The following is a 13,834-nucleotide window of genomic DNA, read 5'->3' as shown; positions in this document are numbered from 1 at the left end:
CATCTCCAAAACAAGGGCATGCTGAGGAGACCTGAGCATGTCTTGCCAAGGCCACACAGTCCACCGGTCCCTACATTACACAGATAAAGCAAGGACCTGGGCTATACGAGACCAAACACCTTCCCAGTGAAATCCCAAGAACAGCAAAACCTCCACGTGGCATCAGGAACAGTTTAGAAAGTGCAGCTGGGGTAGAGGGAACGTCCTAGATGGTCCTGTAAGACCCCTTCGCTGCCCTTGCGTGCACGGGACCCACCTTGCATGCAGACCCAGACCTCTGCATAGGTCTGAACAGACCTGCATAAGGAGTCTCAGCACCAAAGGGGTTAACAGACAATTTCAGCAGGCACTCCCTGCCAGTCCCACTGAGCAATCGAACAGGGCTGGGAGGGCTCTGCCCCTATTTTGAGGGGATTTCTAGCCCAGGCAGCAAGCTGATCCCCTCTCAGCCCTTTAGAGCAGGTATTGCTACTTTCTCCCTAGCCTGAAAGAAGCAGGGAAAGCTCTTGGGTACCCAGGCTGAGATGCCAGGAGCCTGCTCAGAAAGCGCCTCCTTCCAGAGCGTGCTTGCCTTCTTTCCAGCTGAAGGATTGCTGGTTCCCAGAAGAGGAGAGAGAAACAAGAGATTGGAATGAGGTCCCCCCGCCAAGTTTGTTCAGCTCACCAGCGCCGGGGAGGAACTGCTAACATCTCTTGAGCGCTCTGCCAAGTCTGGCGGCCTCTCCTCCTGGCTCCGACACGGGCTCCAGAAAATCCAAGCTGCCCTGCAGCACTGGGGGATTAGCATCCCAAAGTTCACCTCGCTGCCACAGCAGCTGCGGCCGGGTCGGTGCCCTGCTTAGGAGGTCAGAGGATAAGAACAGGGGAAGATGGGTCCTAGCAGCAAAACCAAAAGGCCTCCCTCACTCTCCAACATGTTTCAACCCTTGCCACCTTGAAGCCTTTGTCCAGAGAACACATGATGAAGGCAATCCCTGCATACTGTCAGCGCAGACCACAGCCAAGGAGGAACTGCTCTTCTCAAAACTCACCTTCATCCACTCAGGCCAACTTTTCAGCACCAGGAAATCCCTCCCCAATCACTCATGAGCTAAAGCAATAAGGTGTGGACTTTCCAAAAGAGACTTTAAACCATAAATCCTAATCAGGAGCAAGAGAGCTCCTGGGACATTTTCCATATGGATCAGGTGTAAATCCCAAACTACTGACTTCAGCAACTTACATTCTGCCTCCTTAGAAAACAACATGCCCTTCACTTCCTGGCCAGCGTTCATCACTGAGATCTGTCAGCTGCCGTGACCCATCCCAGAGGTGGCTGCATTTTACTGAGGGCGCAGAGATTCCTGACAGGAAGAGGTTGCACACTCTGCAGGATCCAATTTGGCTTGCTCTCAGCACAGCAAGGGGCTGAGGGCTTGATTCAAGATCCAGCCGTGCCTCTCCCTACTGTGCTTGGCACACAGGACAGCACTGGGACAGCAAATGCCACCTGGCTCCCAAGGCAGGCCTCGTACCTGGCAGACAGTGGCATCTCCCCAGTCCAATCTAGCTGGCACAACTCAACGGCAGCAGCCACCACCTCCGTGTGAACCCATCCACTGCAACCCCAGCCAGCATCAGCAGCTCCCTGCCCACAGGAGCCGTGGCGAGACAGACATACGCCCTTCGCCACCTTCTCTCACCCTGCAACACGTTAACCCTCCAAGATCCACTTCTGTGGGATTCAAAGAGCACCTTTGAATATTCAATTACTCGTGAGGAACTGGCCACCTGGTCACCTTCTACTAGCATGAAACCACCCCCAAAACAGGAGCACATGGACCCCACAGACAGGGACTGCAGTGGCACCGACATTCACAGAAGACACCCCCACACACATACACCCCGCAACAGGAACAGCCACACTACCCAGGTAAACCCCCAAGGCCATGACAATTAGACTGCTCCCTCCCCTATGCCCCTCTGCCAGGGCAGATGGGGGAGGGCTCTACCTAAACCTCTCTCTCACACAAGCTGTCCCTGCCAGGACTTCTCTAAGACCTAGACACCAGCCAGGCGCTCCCAGAGCGAGCCAGCTAAAGACTTACGACACCACCTCCGGAGGTCTCTAATTCAACCTGCAGCCTTGACTGCAGCAGTTGCGACCGTGCGAGCTCCAGGATCTGCAGGAAATAGAGGGCACTCAGGGTTACTTGTATGTGGAAATTAGACTCTCCCCACAAAGGCGATACTCGGCTGAACCGGTGCTTCCAGTACGGAGCATGATCATGACAGATGTTCGACACTGTGAGATCCTCAGGAGGTGCTTGCTGAGTAGCTCCTACGCTGTGTGCACGGGGCAACGCAGCCATTGCGAAAAGGCAGCCACCTCTAGGACGAACAAGGGAGCTGTGTAGTGGTGCACAGCAAGACATAACTCTTCTAGACAGGAAAGGCGGAAGAAATACAATGTTGGGCGAAGCTGCACCAGGGACTGAGAGCTGCAGAGCTGGATTTTGGCCAGGAAACAGGAGTTTGTCCTTTCTCTTATTAAAGCATGCTTAAAGAGCACAATAGGGCCAGACCGTCGGTCTCAAACTGTGTGCTACCAGAGCCCCTCCAGCAACGAAGCAATGGGGAAGGGGCAGGAGCTTCCCAGCACTGCGTCAAGGACACAAGCTCTACCTACTGGGTCACCGACCCGTGGGGCACAGCTCGAGTCCTGCACCTCGGGTCCAGGCCACACACAGCCCTGCTCCAATCTTTTCGAAGCATGAGGTGATCACAGCTCCAGGGTAGCAACTTTCAATGTCCAGTCCTACTCTCCTACCATGGCAAGGAATGGGTATTATTTCTAGCACTCAAGACCCATGGCAAGAGGTGATGAGGGAGGGGGATTCCCCCAGAAAGGGAAGCATTTCAGCTGGATCCCAAATGCCCCAAGGCCAGGAATTCACCCATGGCTAAGCCACCACGCTTAGAAACAGCAGAAGAGGGCCAGAGAAGTAAGCTAGTAAGGAAGAGAAAAGGGCCAGAGGAGAGGAGAGGAGAAGCTAACTGACCAGAACCGATTCTGCAGCTCTGTCTCCAGCCAGCCTGGCTTCCTCAGCTTTGGGCACACACACAGATGAACCTTCACTTGCATAGTCCTTCCTCCTCCTCCCCTTTCTGCACCAGGCATGACAGGGGAAACGTGTGCAAGCAAAGCATCCTGAGGAAGGGCCAGCCAGGGAGAGATGAACCCAAGGGAAAAAAGTCAGCTTGGCTGCTCAGTGAGATGCCTCCCTGCTTGGGCTGCCAAGGAAATAGTTATTTGGAATGGAAGCGTAAGCATAGGACGTGCAAACCCGCAGGATTTCACCTCCTGTACCACACAGCAGCAGAGAGAAGACCTCTCTGTACATGTGACACAGCATCCAGCACAGATGCCAAAGCAGCCGCTCTTTCTCCCCCCATCCCATGACGTTTGCCTGCAAAACAAGAACTTTCCTGAGATTCACCAAGACGTCACCGAGCACCCGCCAGTACCTACTAGCAGCCTCTCACTGCAGCAGAGAATACAGCCCACCAGGGATGCAGCCTGCCCCACATTAGATGGGAAACCAGCCAGGTCCCGAGCTCATTCCCCGCTCAGGCGGCTGCAGCAGGGGCAGAGCCCCCTCCCCAAACACAGTACTGCCAAGGGGAGCAGCGGCAGACGAGCCAGGAGAGCATCCGGAGTGCGGGAGGAGGCAGCTCCTCTCCCTGAGTCAGCAGCTGTGCAACCCAACAGGCAGCAGTGTAATGATTTCATCATTTTCCACCAAAATCTAATTAGTTCAAAGCCAAAATCAGATTTGTGAGCCCAGTGCTCTTGACAGCAAACCCTTTACTTTGTCAGGCAGCTGTTAGCTGTCTCCTTCGAAGCTGCAGGGAGGAGGAAGGCAGGGAAGGCAGGACACGCGCTCACAGCAGGTAGCAGCCACACCGGGCACACAAAACCCAGAAGAGGACATGGGAAGGAGCACAGCACCCTCTTTTACTTCTCAGGGCTGCACGGATCAACCTGTGTGGGCACTCAGGCAGGGCTGGGTACTTAATGGTAGTCAAGTGCCACAAAGCAAGGCTGGGAGGACATGGACGGTACCACGGATAAGAGTTACTGGGACCTCCATCAGACACTGCCAACATGCAAACACCAACCGCATCTCACAGCAAAGCCCTTCTCCACACAGATCTGTGATGCAAAAGTCCACAACAGAAAAGCCAAGTCCCAGAGCAGCTTTAGCACCATGCCCTGCTCCAGGAAAGCCCACAACAGCAGCAGGCCATGCTAGGCTGGGGAGGATGCAGCAGGGAAGCTCTCCCAGCCCCATGCAGACCCGCCTGTCCAGCCAGCATGGCCTGCCCAACTCAGACCTGGCTGCAAGCCCCCTCATCCCAATATTCAGCTAGCCCTACCTGTTCCAGCTCTGGGATCCCATCAGAAAGCAGCTCTGCCCCATTAGTGTTAACTAGCCTCCTTGCCTTGGACTAGCCATCCAACTTCCTGGGAGCACTGGCCCCAGAGCATCCGCGCACAGCCTCTCCACAGGAGAGGGGCTCAGCTCAATCTAGGTGAGCAAGTGAGGTCAATGGCAGCACATCCTGCTTATGTTGGGATGCATTAGGCCCAGCAGGCCAGCTTGCAGCGGGTGTGAGATGGTGCAACTTCCCAGACCTTAATGGGAGCTGGGCTATTTTACACATGCCAGGTATCTGACCCTGGCTGGAGACTACCCAGCCCAGTGCAGAGAAGCTGGATATAACACCTTCCCATCATCCTGAGCAGCTGGAATACCTCCCTGTGACCATTCATAATCTATTCCCTTTCATGGCAGCAATGCCAGGCCCAGCAGAAGGGAACATGCTCCCCAAGGAGGCCCACGAGCCACAGAGGCCCACTAGCCTTGGACAAGCATCCAGCTGATTCTGCTCAAGAAGCACCTGGGCAAGGAGCAAGGGAGCCCTGCAGGACCCAGCAGTGCCCAGCTTCCTCTCTCTGCTAGCAGATCCCCCAAACACATGCCAGGGCAAAGCTGGCAGTGTGCGGGAGATCTTCCGGACCTCAGGCAGCAAGAGCAGCCCATCCAAGGGGAAGGAGACAGGGAGTCAACAGGCCTTCCTCCTGGACAGGCCTCCATTGTGGAAGGGAAAGGAGGCAGCCAAGAACAGTCACCAACTATTAGCAAGAACAGAAAAGGGAAGAAGGCAGCAAAACTGGGAGGCAGTTTGCTCCCCATGGCCTAGAACAAGAAGCACAACCAGATCCTGGTACAGCAGAAGCAGGAAACAAAATGTGCCAGACAGTCATGTACCCTGTCTCTTCCTATCCAGCATTCAGCTATTCCTATCTACACCGTGAAGAAAATATGGTCCCTCCAAACTGACTACCTGACCAACCTCTCCTGAGACCGCCACCTTTGCTGCCTCCCTCTCTCAGCCTCTAGCTCCCGGTTCTGTCCCCCACATCATGCCATCCCCAACACCTTCTGCTCAGCCACAGCAGCAGCTCTAAAAAGACTCCACCAAGCCCCATGAGACAAGACACTCCCAAATCCACACATGCTGTCTGCAAGGGAGTCTCCAGCACAGACACAGAGGACACCTTCTGTCCCTCTGAGAACTGAGCATCCTGCCCTTCAAAACAGGTCACCTACACTGCTTTAATCTACAGGGCTGAGGAACCAGAAATAGGCACCTGTATCAGTACACAGCTTCTCGCTTCGGGCCAGCAGCTATCAGCAGACACTGAATCAACCCAAACCCAGACAGCTTTCCCACACCAAAACCACGATCTCCACAAGGAATGCTACTGAGCAAGCTGAGCACTCAGCCCTAACATTGTCAGTCCTCAGAGGAAGCAAGGGGCCTCCCACTGCGAAAACATAAGCCAGGCCAGGTAACTTGGAAGGGTCTGGGTACAGAGTATAGTCAGGGGCTGAAGACAGCCTGGCTGGGGTAGAGACAAGCATGAACTCACCGAATTGATACAGCCCAATTCCTTATTCAAGAGCCAGGGCAGCGAGAGCTTCCCTTCCCCTCTGTAGCACGACTGGATACGCTCCTTGATCTTATCCTTGATCTTCTTCAACGTGAAAAGGCAGAGCACAGACTCCTTGGGAGGCTTAACCCTGTTTTTCTGGCCCTGGGAGAAGATGGTGAAGAGGATATCCTCCCGCTCTGAGATGCCCAGGTACCTGGCCAAAGTCTTGCCAGGCTTGGTCAGGTAAGCGTCCTGGATCAGGCGGTATTCGATGCCATCCTGCACGCAGCCGATGGGGAACTCCACATATGAGTAGAACTTGGGGTCATCCACACAGAGGCGGACGATCTTGGAGGTGAAAAACTGCTCCCCGGTGGAGTCAGGCGAGGTGAGCTGGGTGTCCAGCTGCAAGGTCAGGTAGTAAACAAACTGCTCGCTGCTGAAGCTGTAGATATAGTAGATGTCAAAGGTGGGAAACTTGGAGAGCGTGTCCGAGGGGATCTTGAGCTGGGAGGAGACAAACTCATCCTGATAGACAAAGCCAAACATCTCTGCATTCTCCTCATTAGCCATCAGCTTGCGGCTGGAGAGCGTCGGGAAGTACTCAGACTTCCCGTCAATGGGCGTCCCAATGAAGAGCTTGTTCTGCCCATTCAGTACCTCGATGATGACCCCTGACATGGTGCCCGACTCGTTGACGCTGGAGAGGTAGTGCTCCTTGCGGTGGTGGGGCTCACCCAACTTGAAGAGGTCGTCCAGCCGCAGGAACTGGCATATACCCTGGGAGGCACTGCCGCAGGCGATCAGCCGGTTCCCAGAGTAGTCCACCAGCAGCAGTTTGTTAACATTGTTGGTGGTGACGAGACCATGCGGGCAGGACTGAACACTGGGCGGAGGGTAACACTTCTCGTTGTCCTCCACAGGCCCTGTCACATGGGTCCGCAGGAGCGTCAGGTTATTGGAGAGCTTGTAGATCCGATTGACAGCCCCCACATAAACCTCCCCAGTTTTGTTATGGACCACCAAGTGTGTCAAGCTCCAGTCTGTAACTGGGAAAGTCCTAAAGGGAGACTTGGGGCTGCCTTCCGCCAGCGGTAGCCAGGTGCTCCCCAAGAGCAGCAGGGTCCAAATGTTGACGGACAAGTGGTGCTTGAGCCAAAGGAGCCACATCGCAGCAGTGTCACATCCGGCCAAGGCCGTGCCCAAACCCAGCCACAAAATAAATAGAAACAAACCCAAACTAAAGGGATGAGAGAATTAGGTAGAGCTAACAGGACACAGTCTCCTCTGCTTCCGCTGGCTCTGCATTCAGGACATCATGGGCACCGCCGATCTGGTCAGCCCTACAGAAAGAAAGACAAAAACAGAGGGGTTAGAAGGCTTTCCTGCAGCTCCTGCCATGGTATTAAGCTTGTTCCCCCCCACCTAGCAGAGACTGCACTGTTTCATGCTTTTCTTCTAGGCAACATAACAAAATGCCCCCACCATCCCCCACCCCAGAGGAAAAGAAACACATGTCCCTGGTACAGGGACCAGCAGAACCTGTGAGATGCTAACGACGACTCCGCCTGGTCACACGCGCATGCACACACACTCCTACACACAGCATATCCCCGAGACCATCAAACGGCAAGTTGCCATTTGCTTTGTTTCGCCATCCTGGCCTCCAGCACAACCTCCCTCCCCAGAGGGGGCCATACCCTGCCCTCCGCTCCATGAAGCCCCCTCGAGAGGAGCAGCAGCCGCCACGAGCATCCCTGCAGCTGCTAGCTGGACCGCGCTGACACGTCTCCGGCAGGCAGTGGCCTCGCGACTCGCTCCGGCACGCCGATCGCATACAAATGTCTCGGCAGAGCGTAGCTGGCCCCAGCCCCGCACGCCAGGCCTGCTTTTAGGACCACTGGCAGCACTGAAGCGTTAGCCAGGGACCAGCTGCTAACCAGCCGTGAGCTGCGACGCAAGCCGGCTGCCCCTGCCCCGTTTCATCACGCCACCAGAAGCGGATGCAAAAACCCGGTTCGTTCCCAGTTACTGCAAAACGCCTTCTCCCACCTGCAGAGGCATTTCCCCAGACCGAGCGGTCCCCAGCCCTCTCGCCAAGCCGGCGGACCTCCTCGGCTCTCCGTGCCTGGCCCCTTGAGTGCAGCAGCAGCCATGTCCTGAAGCCGGAGCGCTTCCAGGCCTCCCCCAGCACACAGCCCACATCCCATTTCACCGTTAGCTTAACTGGAGTTCAGCGCACTGAATGGCTGGCCACTAAGATGACATTGCTTTTATTAAAGGCTAGGGGGCAGGGGGAGGGGAGCAAGAAACAGAGAAAAAGCAAGAAAAAGCTTGATTTCTCATGAACGAAGACATAAATGGCACCAACTTACTACTCAAACAGTGTGTGACTGAGTCTGCAGAGGGGAACTGGGAATTGAGCCCAAGCAGGCTGTGCCCTCCAGCCCACTACGGACACCAGCATGTTGCTCCATCCTTTGCATCTCTATCACCCAGACAGGGTATAGGAAACAGCTCCAGGCGCTACACAGAAGAGGATCTCAAAGCACCTCTGAAAGGTGCTGGGAGCACTGAGAGCCCTGGCACACATCCATGTGCCGCAGGCATCAGGGAGGAAACGGGTCCACAGGGTGCCCACCGGCACCACAGACATCTTCACGCACCAGCACCTTCAGACACAACATTTCTTGGGCTGACATTTGATTTGGGGAGCACGACCATGCAATCTTCCCTTCCTGCAAACAGCCCTTCCTACCAACGCTGTCTTGGCCCATCAGCCCAGGGGTGGAGAGCATCACTCCAAAGGTCCGCAGCCAGGAAATGAGCTCAGCCTTTTGTTTCCTATTCCTACCCCAGGCTCAGCAGATAAGATACTCCAAAAGCGAGCAGGGAAGAGCCTCCCTCTCCTTATCGCCAGTCTGATTCAATCCATGCAGGGATAATCTGCTCCCAGCCCAACGCAATGAGACTGATTCCCATCAGGGAGTGGCACAGGTAGGAAACATGGCCCCTGGTGACTGCTTGGCTCTGCTGGGACCTGGTGACTGGGCAATTTATCACCAAAAAGCAGCCAGCATCACGCCATCAGCTCTGCATGCGAAAAAGGCAGGGATGCACTTCACTTGAGGGCACCACTGATGGCCAGCGTAGGAGAGAGCTGAGCAGAGCAGGGCAGCCAGCTTTTAGCAGCACTATTGGACTTGCCAGCCAGACCCTGAGGCCACCAAGCAAACCTTGAAGAGCTCTGCTCAAGGAGCAGGGAGGCAGCCTGGTCCCACAGAAAAGAATTCAAGGAATGGGAATAGGTCACACTAGCTTTGGAGATGGAGTGAGAGCAGCCTTTCCCTTTCCGGGAAAAGGCTGTGTATCCAAGCCAGCCGCAGCCCAGAGCTCTGCAGGAAACCACCCGGAGATGTAATCAGTCTCTCCGTAGCCCTTTCACCCAGCCCCAAGAGCACCTCTCTCTGCACACGGGAAGGATACTCTGGTAGCAAGGACCGGCTAACTGAGGGATGACTGCCATGCCCACATGCCAAGTGCATCTAACCTCGGAGCAGCCCAGCCCTCTTTCAGCCCCCTCCGAGCCCGCAAACACCCCGCTCTTATTCACCAGGCTGGCTGCTGGCCACGCAGACGCTCTCCACTGCAGGGCCCGACCAGGGTCAGGTACCCCAAGACATCCCATATGGCATCCCTCTATTCTGCTTCACCTTTCCCAACCATGAAGCTAGTCTAGGAGAGCTCAAAGGAGAGGGAGATGTTTTTTCACACCCTCTCCTGCTCCTGACACCCATGAAATCCCACTCACTCACTCCAGATCAAGCATGGCCACCACTATCCTTGCAGCAAGAGCCCCACTTGCTCCTCTGTGCCCCCAGGGCAGTTTGGGCAAGGCCTGTACACCACATCCCAATCTTCTGTGCAGTCCTGCCCAGCCCCAGGAGCTCTCCATTGCCCAAATACTCAGTTCAGCAGCGTTCCTGGTCCCTTCCACCTCCCCTCCCTGACATATCAGCCTCCAAGGCAATATCCTCGGGGGAGGTTTGGGCAGCAGCGTATACTGAATGGCACATTAACACCACAGACACTATGCCAGGGGCTGCAAAGCTCCCAGGGTGTGAAGTCAACTGAAGCAAGGAGCCACCAGCCCTGGAAATCATCCACACTGTCCGAATACCATGTTCCTGCAACGTTTTGTAACTGCAAATAAGCCTCTGAGTAAACAGCACACACCCACGCCAGCACCGAGGTGCGACTGCTTCTGGGGTGGAGCTCAACCAGGACGGCGCAGAGACAGGCAGCCTTGGTCATCCAGCAGTTTCTAAGGGCTTATCTGTAAGACCATAGTTATGCACATCCCAGATCTGAATTTATGAGCCCTGCATCACACCGAGGCCCAGGATGGGGCCAAGCTGTCGGCATAAGCCCGACGATCACATCAGAAAGCCAGGTGCCCGGCAAGAGCAGGCAGCGCCGTTTCCGCAGGGACTGCAGGTTATTAGAGGAAAGTTTCTCACCCCCTGGAAACAGGCACGTCTCCCACCAGGCGCTGGGTCAGAGCACGGGGCAATCCTTGTCCTTGCCGAGGTGCCAGTCCCTGTGGACACCAGCCTTTACAAACTGGAGCGAGTTCCCATGGGTGCCATGAGCCAGAAATGCCCTCCCCGCAGTGCAGACGGTGCTCCTGCCCCGGTGCCTGTCCCAGGTCTGCCAGGTGCTGGGTGCGATGCCGAAAACTGCCCTGGTTGCCTCGATTCAACCAGGCAGCTGATGGCATCCCAGGGATCGCACCGGGGTCTGCAGGGCGCCAGCACCGCTCCCAGCTCCGCTGCAACCCCCTCCCCTAACCAGTGATTTTCTGCACCGAGCTCAGGCAGGTGAAGCACAACGGGACGGTGAGGTCCTGCTCCCTCAGCAAAGCTCACGATCCCGGAGCGGCAGAGAGACAGGGCAGCCGAGAGCGAGACGAGGCACATGTGACCCAAACCAAATGCAAACCCCAGCACGACCACGGCGCTATCAGCACTGGCGTGGGGAGAGGAACAATACGGCAAGCTCTGTCGCAAGGAGATTACCATCTAAATGAAACTTGACTTATACACCAGCAACATGCCACAGAGAGAGGAAAAGGACCAGGGAAAGGCAGCGGATGCAGAAGCAGGAGCACAGTTACAGCGTGGGAACAGCAAACCGGAGCATCGCCCTGCTGGGACAGCGGAGCAGGACAGGGAAGTCATTTTCTCAGTGCATTTCTAATTATTCTTCACTTCTATTTCTGGGAGCTGGTACGAGAGCCAGAGGTCAGGCTCCTGTGGCAGAACAGGGCTAGAAAGCACAACAGGAGATTCCCAAATTAATTTAGGGAACTGTTACGCAGGGGCTGGAACAAGAGCAAAGCAAGGCAGAACTGGGGCGAGCTGAGAGCAGGCAGATGATAGTCTGCAGAGCTCCACAGAGACTTCTGGTCCTAAATATGTATTAGCAACATCTTGTGCCAGTACCCTGACACCAGCAGCAGCTTTGCCCAATAAGATCTGCTTAAAGCAATCAGTGTTAAAAAAAACAAAAAGAAAACAAAAATAGTAGGAAAAGCTTGTTTGTTTGCATTGCTCCGTATGAAATGACTTGGGTTCCTGAGACTTGGGTCAAATTAAAGCAGGGGTCAGCCCCCACAGCCATCGAAAGCAGCCCTGCATCAGAGCACAGATGCCTGCACGGCCCTGTTTCCCCCCTACGATATTTGCCCGGGGAGGAGAGTCGCACCAGCCAAAGGGCATTTCCCTTCCACCACGCTGCTCCCAGCCCCACAGAAAGGTCCCATCGTGACAAAAGCAGGGCCGGCACACGGTGAGGTCCGCGCTTTGATCACAGGAGGGCTGCACCCAAACAGCATCTCACCCCAAGGCAGAGACACCAGGACAACCCAGGAGCCTGGTCCCAGGGCAGCATCGGCTCACCACAGGCCACACGCCGGCATGGCACAGCCCGTTGGGACTAATGTCTCGCTGCCTCATCCGGGGATTGATTTCCCAGCTCCCGAATGCGTGAGTTTGCCTGCAGGAAGCGAGACCCTGTGCTGGAAACACGGCCACCAAAACTCGTGGAAACCTCCAAGCAGACACGCTGGAGCCGAGCCCAGGCCTGAAACGGGCTGCATTAAAATAATACATCCCAGCCTGGGCTGTGCACGGATGCCAACTCGAAGAGTAATGCAAACAGACCTAAAAATACATCCCATTATGCTGCCTGGGCAAACTAAACAGCGCAGAACATCCTGCGGCGGGGAGCAGCCCTGTGCAGGGCCAGCTCAGACCGCGGCCGTGCAACCCGGAGCAGCCGGTGCTCGCGGGCAGCGCTGCCAGCAGCACGGCACCGCAGGCTTCTGCTTATTTTGCATGTACACACAAGGTTTTTCTCTCTCACACATGTATACATAGATACACACACACACTACACATACATATATACACACACACATATATACATATGTATAATACATATGCATATATTATACCATCTATATCAGGAAACCTGCTGTCAGAAGCAAAGCTGACAAAGCAATTGCACAACCGCCAAATCCACCCCAGTCCCTTTCATCCCATGCTGGAAAGGAAATTTGCTAGCACTTTCACCTAAAAAGTGGCCAAGAGGCCCGCGCTGTTTTAGACGCTGGTCGCAGCTGCTCCGGGACCTGGACTGGGCTGGAACTTCTGCCCGCCTCGCCACAGCCAACGCTCACACACACCAACTTCAAAAGAGCCTTTCATCAAAAAGCCATCGCCTTGCCCTGCAAATGCCTGCATCCCACTTGCTTGCTAATAGAGAGATGGAAACGGGTTGCACCATTCTTCCCCTGAGGTTGTGGGCTTCCCAGTCCCGTCGTGCAGCCAGAAACCTGGGTTTGGGACGGGAGATCAAGCTTTGGGGAAACAGTCATCACTTTTGATAGCACAAAGCAGGAGAACTGGGATGGAAAAAGCTAACCTTAAAAGGCAAAGACCGCACAGAGCATTAAGGACCAGCTCTCCACTCATTCAGGGAGCGAGTCCAGAGCCAGCAACAGCAGGGATGCTACAAAGCAGCAGCCTCCACCGAAACAACCAAAGCCACGGTTTGAAGCACACTGATGATCGCAACAGTATACATCTGGCACCCAACAGATCCACCTCCTGCGTGTGCTCAGCGCCCTCCGCGCTCGCCCTCCTGCTGTCGCCACCGTAGGAGGGTGGGATGAACGTCATTAAGAGACCCCCTCACTACGTGGGCTCACACCACAGCATCCACACCACCAGTGACGACAGGCACTTCTGCGAGCCCTGGATGACTACCAGAGCCCCACACAGACCTACAGTGCTGGCACTGGGAAAAGTATCCTTCTGCTCAGAGAGAAAGCGCTCTCGAGGAGCCAAGATATGGCCATAAACGGCTCCAACAGTTTTACAGTCTCGCTGAAGAGGAGCACTTTGAAAGAGAGCCTGGAAGACAGGACTGATGGGAATGAAAACCCTCATAAGTGACCCCCTGAAGGACAGGAGAAATGGGATCTAATGGGTCTTTATCTATAATCGCTCTGAGTCACTTGCTGCTTTCAGCGATAGGAAACGGACTGAGAAGGAACCAGCTTCATCTTCAAACACATGAGCTGCCTCCCTGCCAATAATTAGCAAAAGGCGGGGGGGGGGGGGGGGTGAGTATATGGAGAAGAGAAAAGCCCACAGGCCACAGGAGAGTCAGTCTCACAATACATGTGGTGTATTTTTAGGTTTGCATGCCTGGGAAAAGCCTTGCAACAATAAGAAAAGGCTAGTGGTGTTACGGAGCTAGGAGCTGTACTACATATGCCATCAT

The 13,834-nt window shown here is 55.0% G+C and overlaps 1 protein-coding gene across 2 annotated transcripts in view; it reads right to left on the bottom strand.

Moving 5' to 3' along the window:
- The window catches only part of PLXNA1 (plexin A1), a 168,519-nt gene that overhangs the window by 143,041 nt on the left and 11,644 nt on the right, over nucleotides 1-13,834 (bottom strand). For both annotated transcript variants that reach the window (XM_064518985.1, XM_064518986.1), the window contains exon 2: nucleotides 5,981-7,326. In XM_064518985.1, coding sequence (XP_064375055.1) covers nucleotides 5,981-7,153 — 1,173 coding nt within the window. In that variant the 5' untranslated portion in view covers nucleotides 7,154-7,326. The remainder of the gene's footprint in view (nucleotides 1-5,980; nucleotides 7,327-13,834) is intronic.

This window comes from Dromaius novaehollandiae, chromosome 12 (assembly GCF_036370855.1).
Source record: "Dromaius novaehollandiae isolate bDroNov1 chromosome 12, bDroNov1.hap1, whole genome shotgun sequence".
Lineage (NCBI taxonomy): Eukaryota > Metazoa > Chordata > Aves > Casuariiformes > Dromaiidae > Dromaius > Dromaius novaehollandiae.
This window is presented reverse-complemented; position numbering and strand designations above follow the sequence as displayed.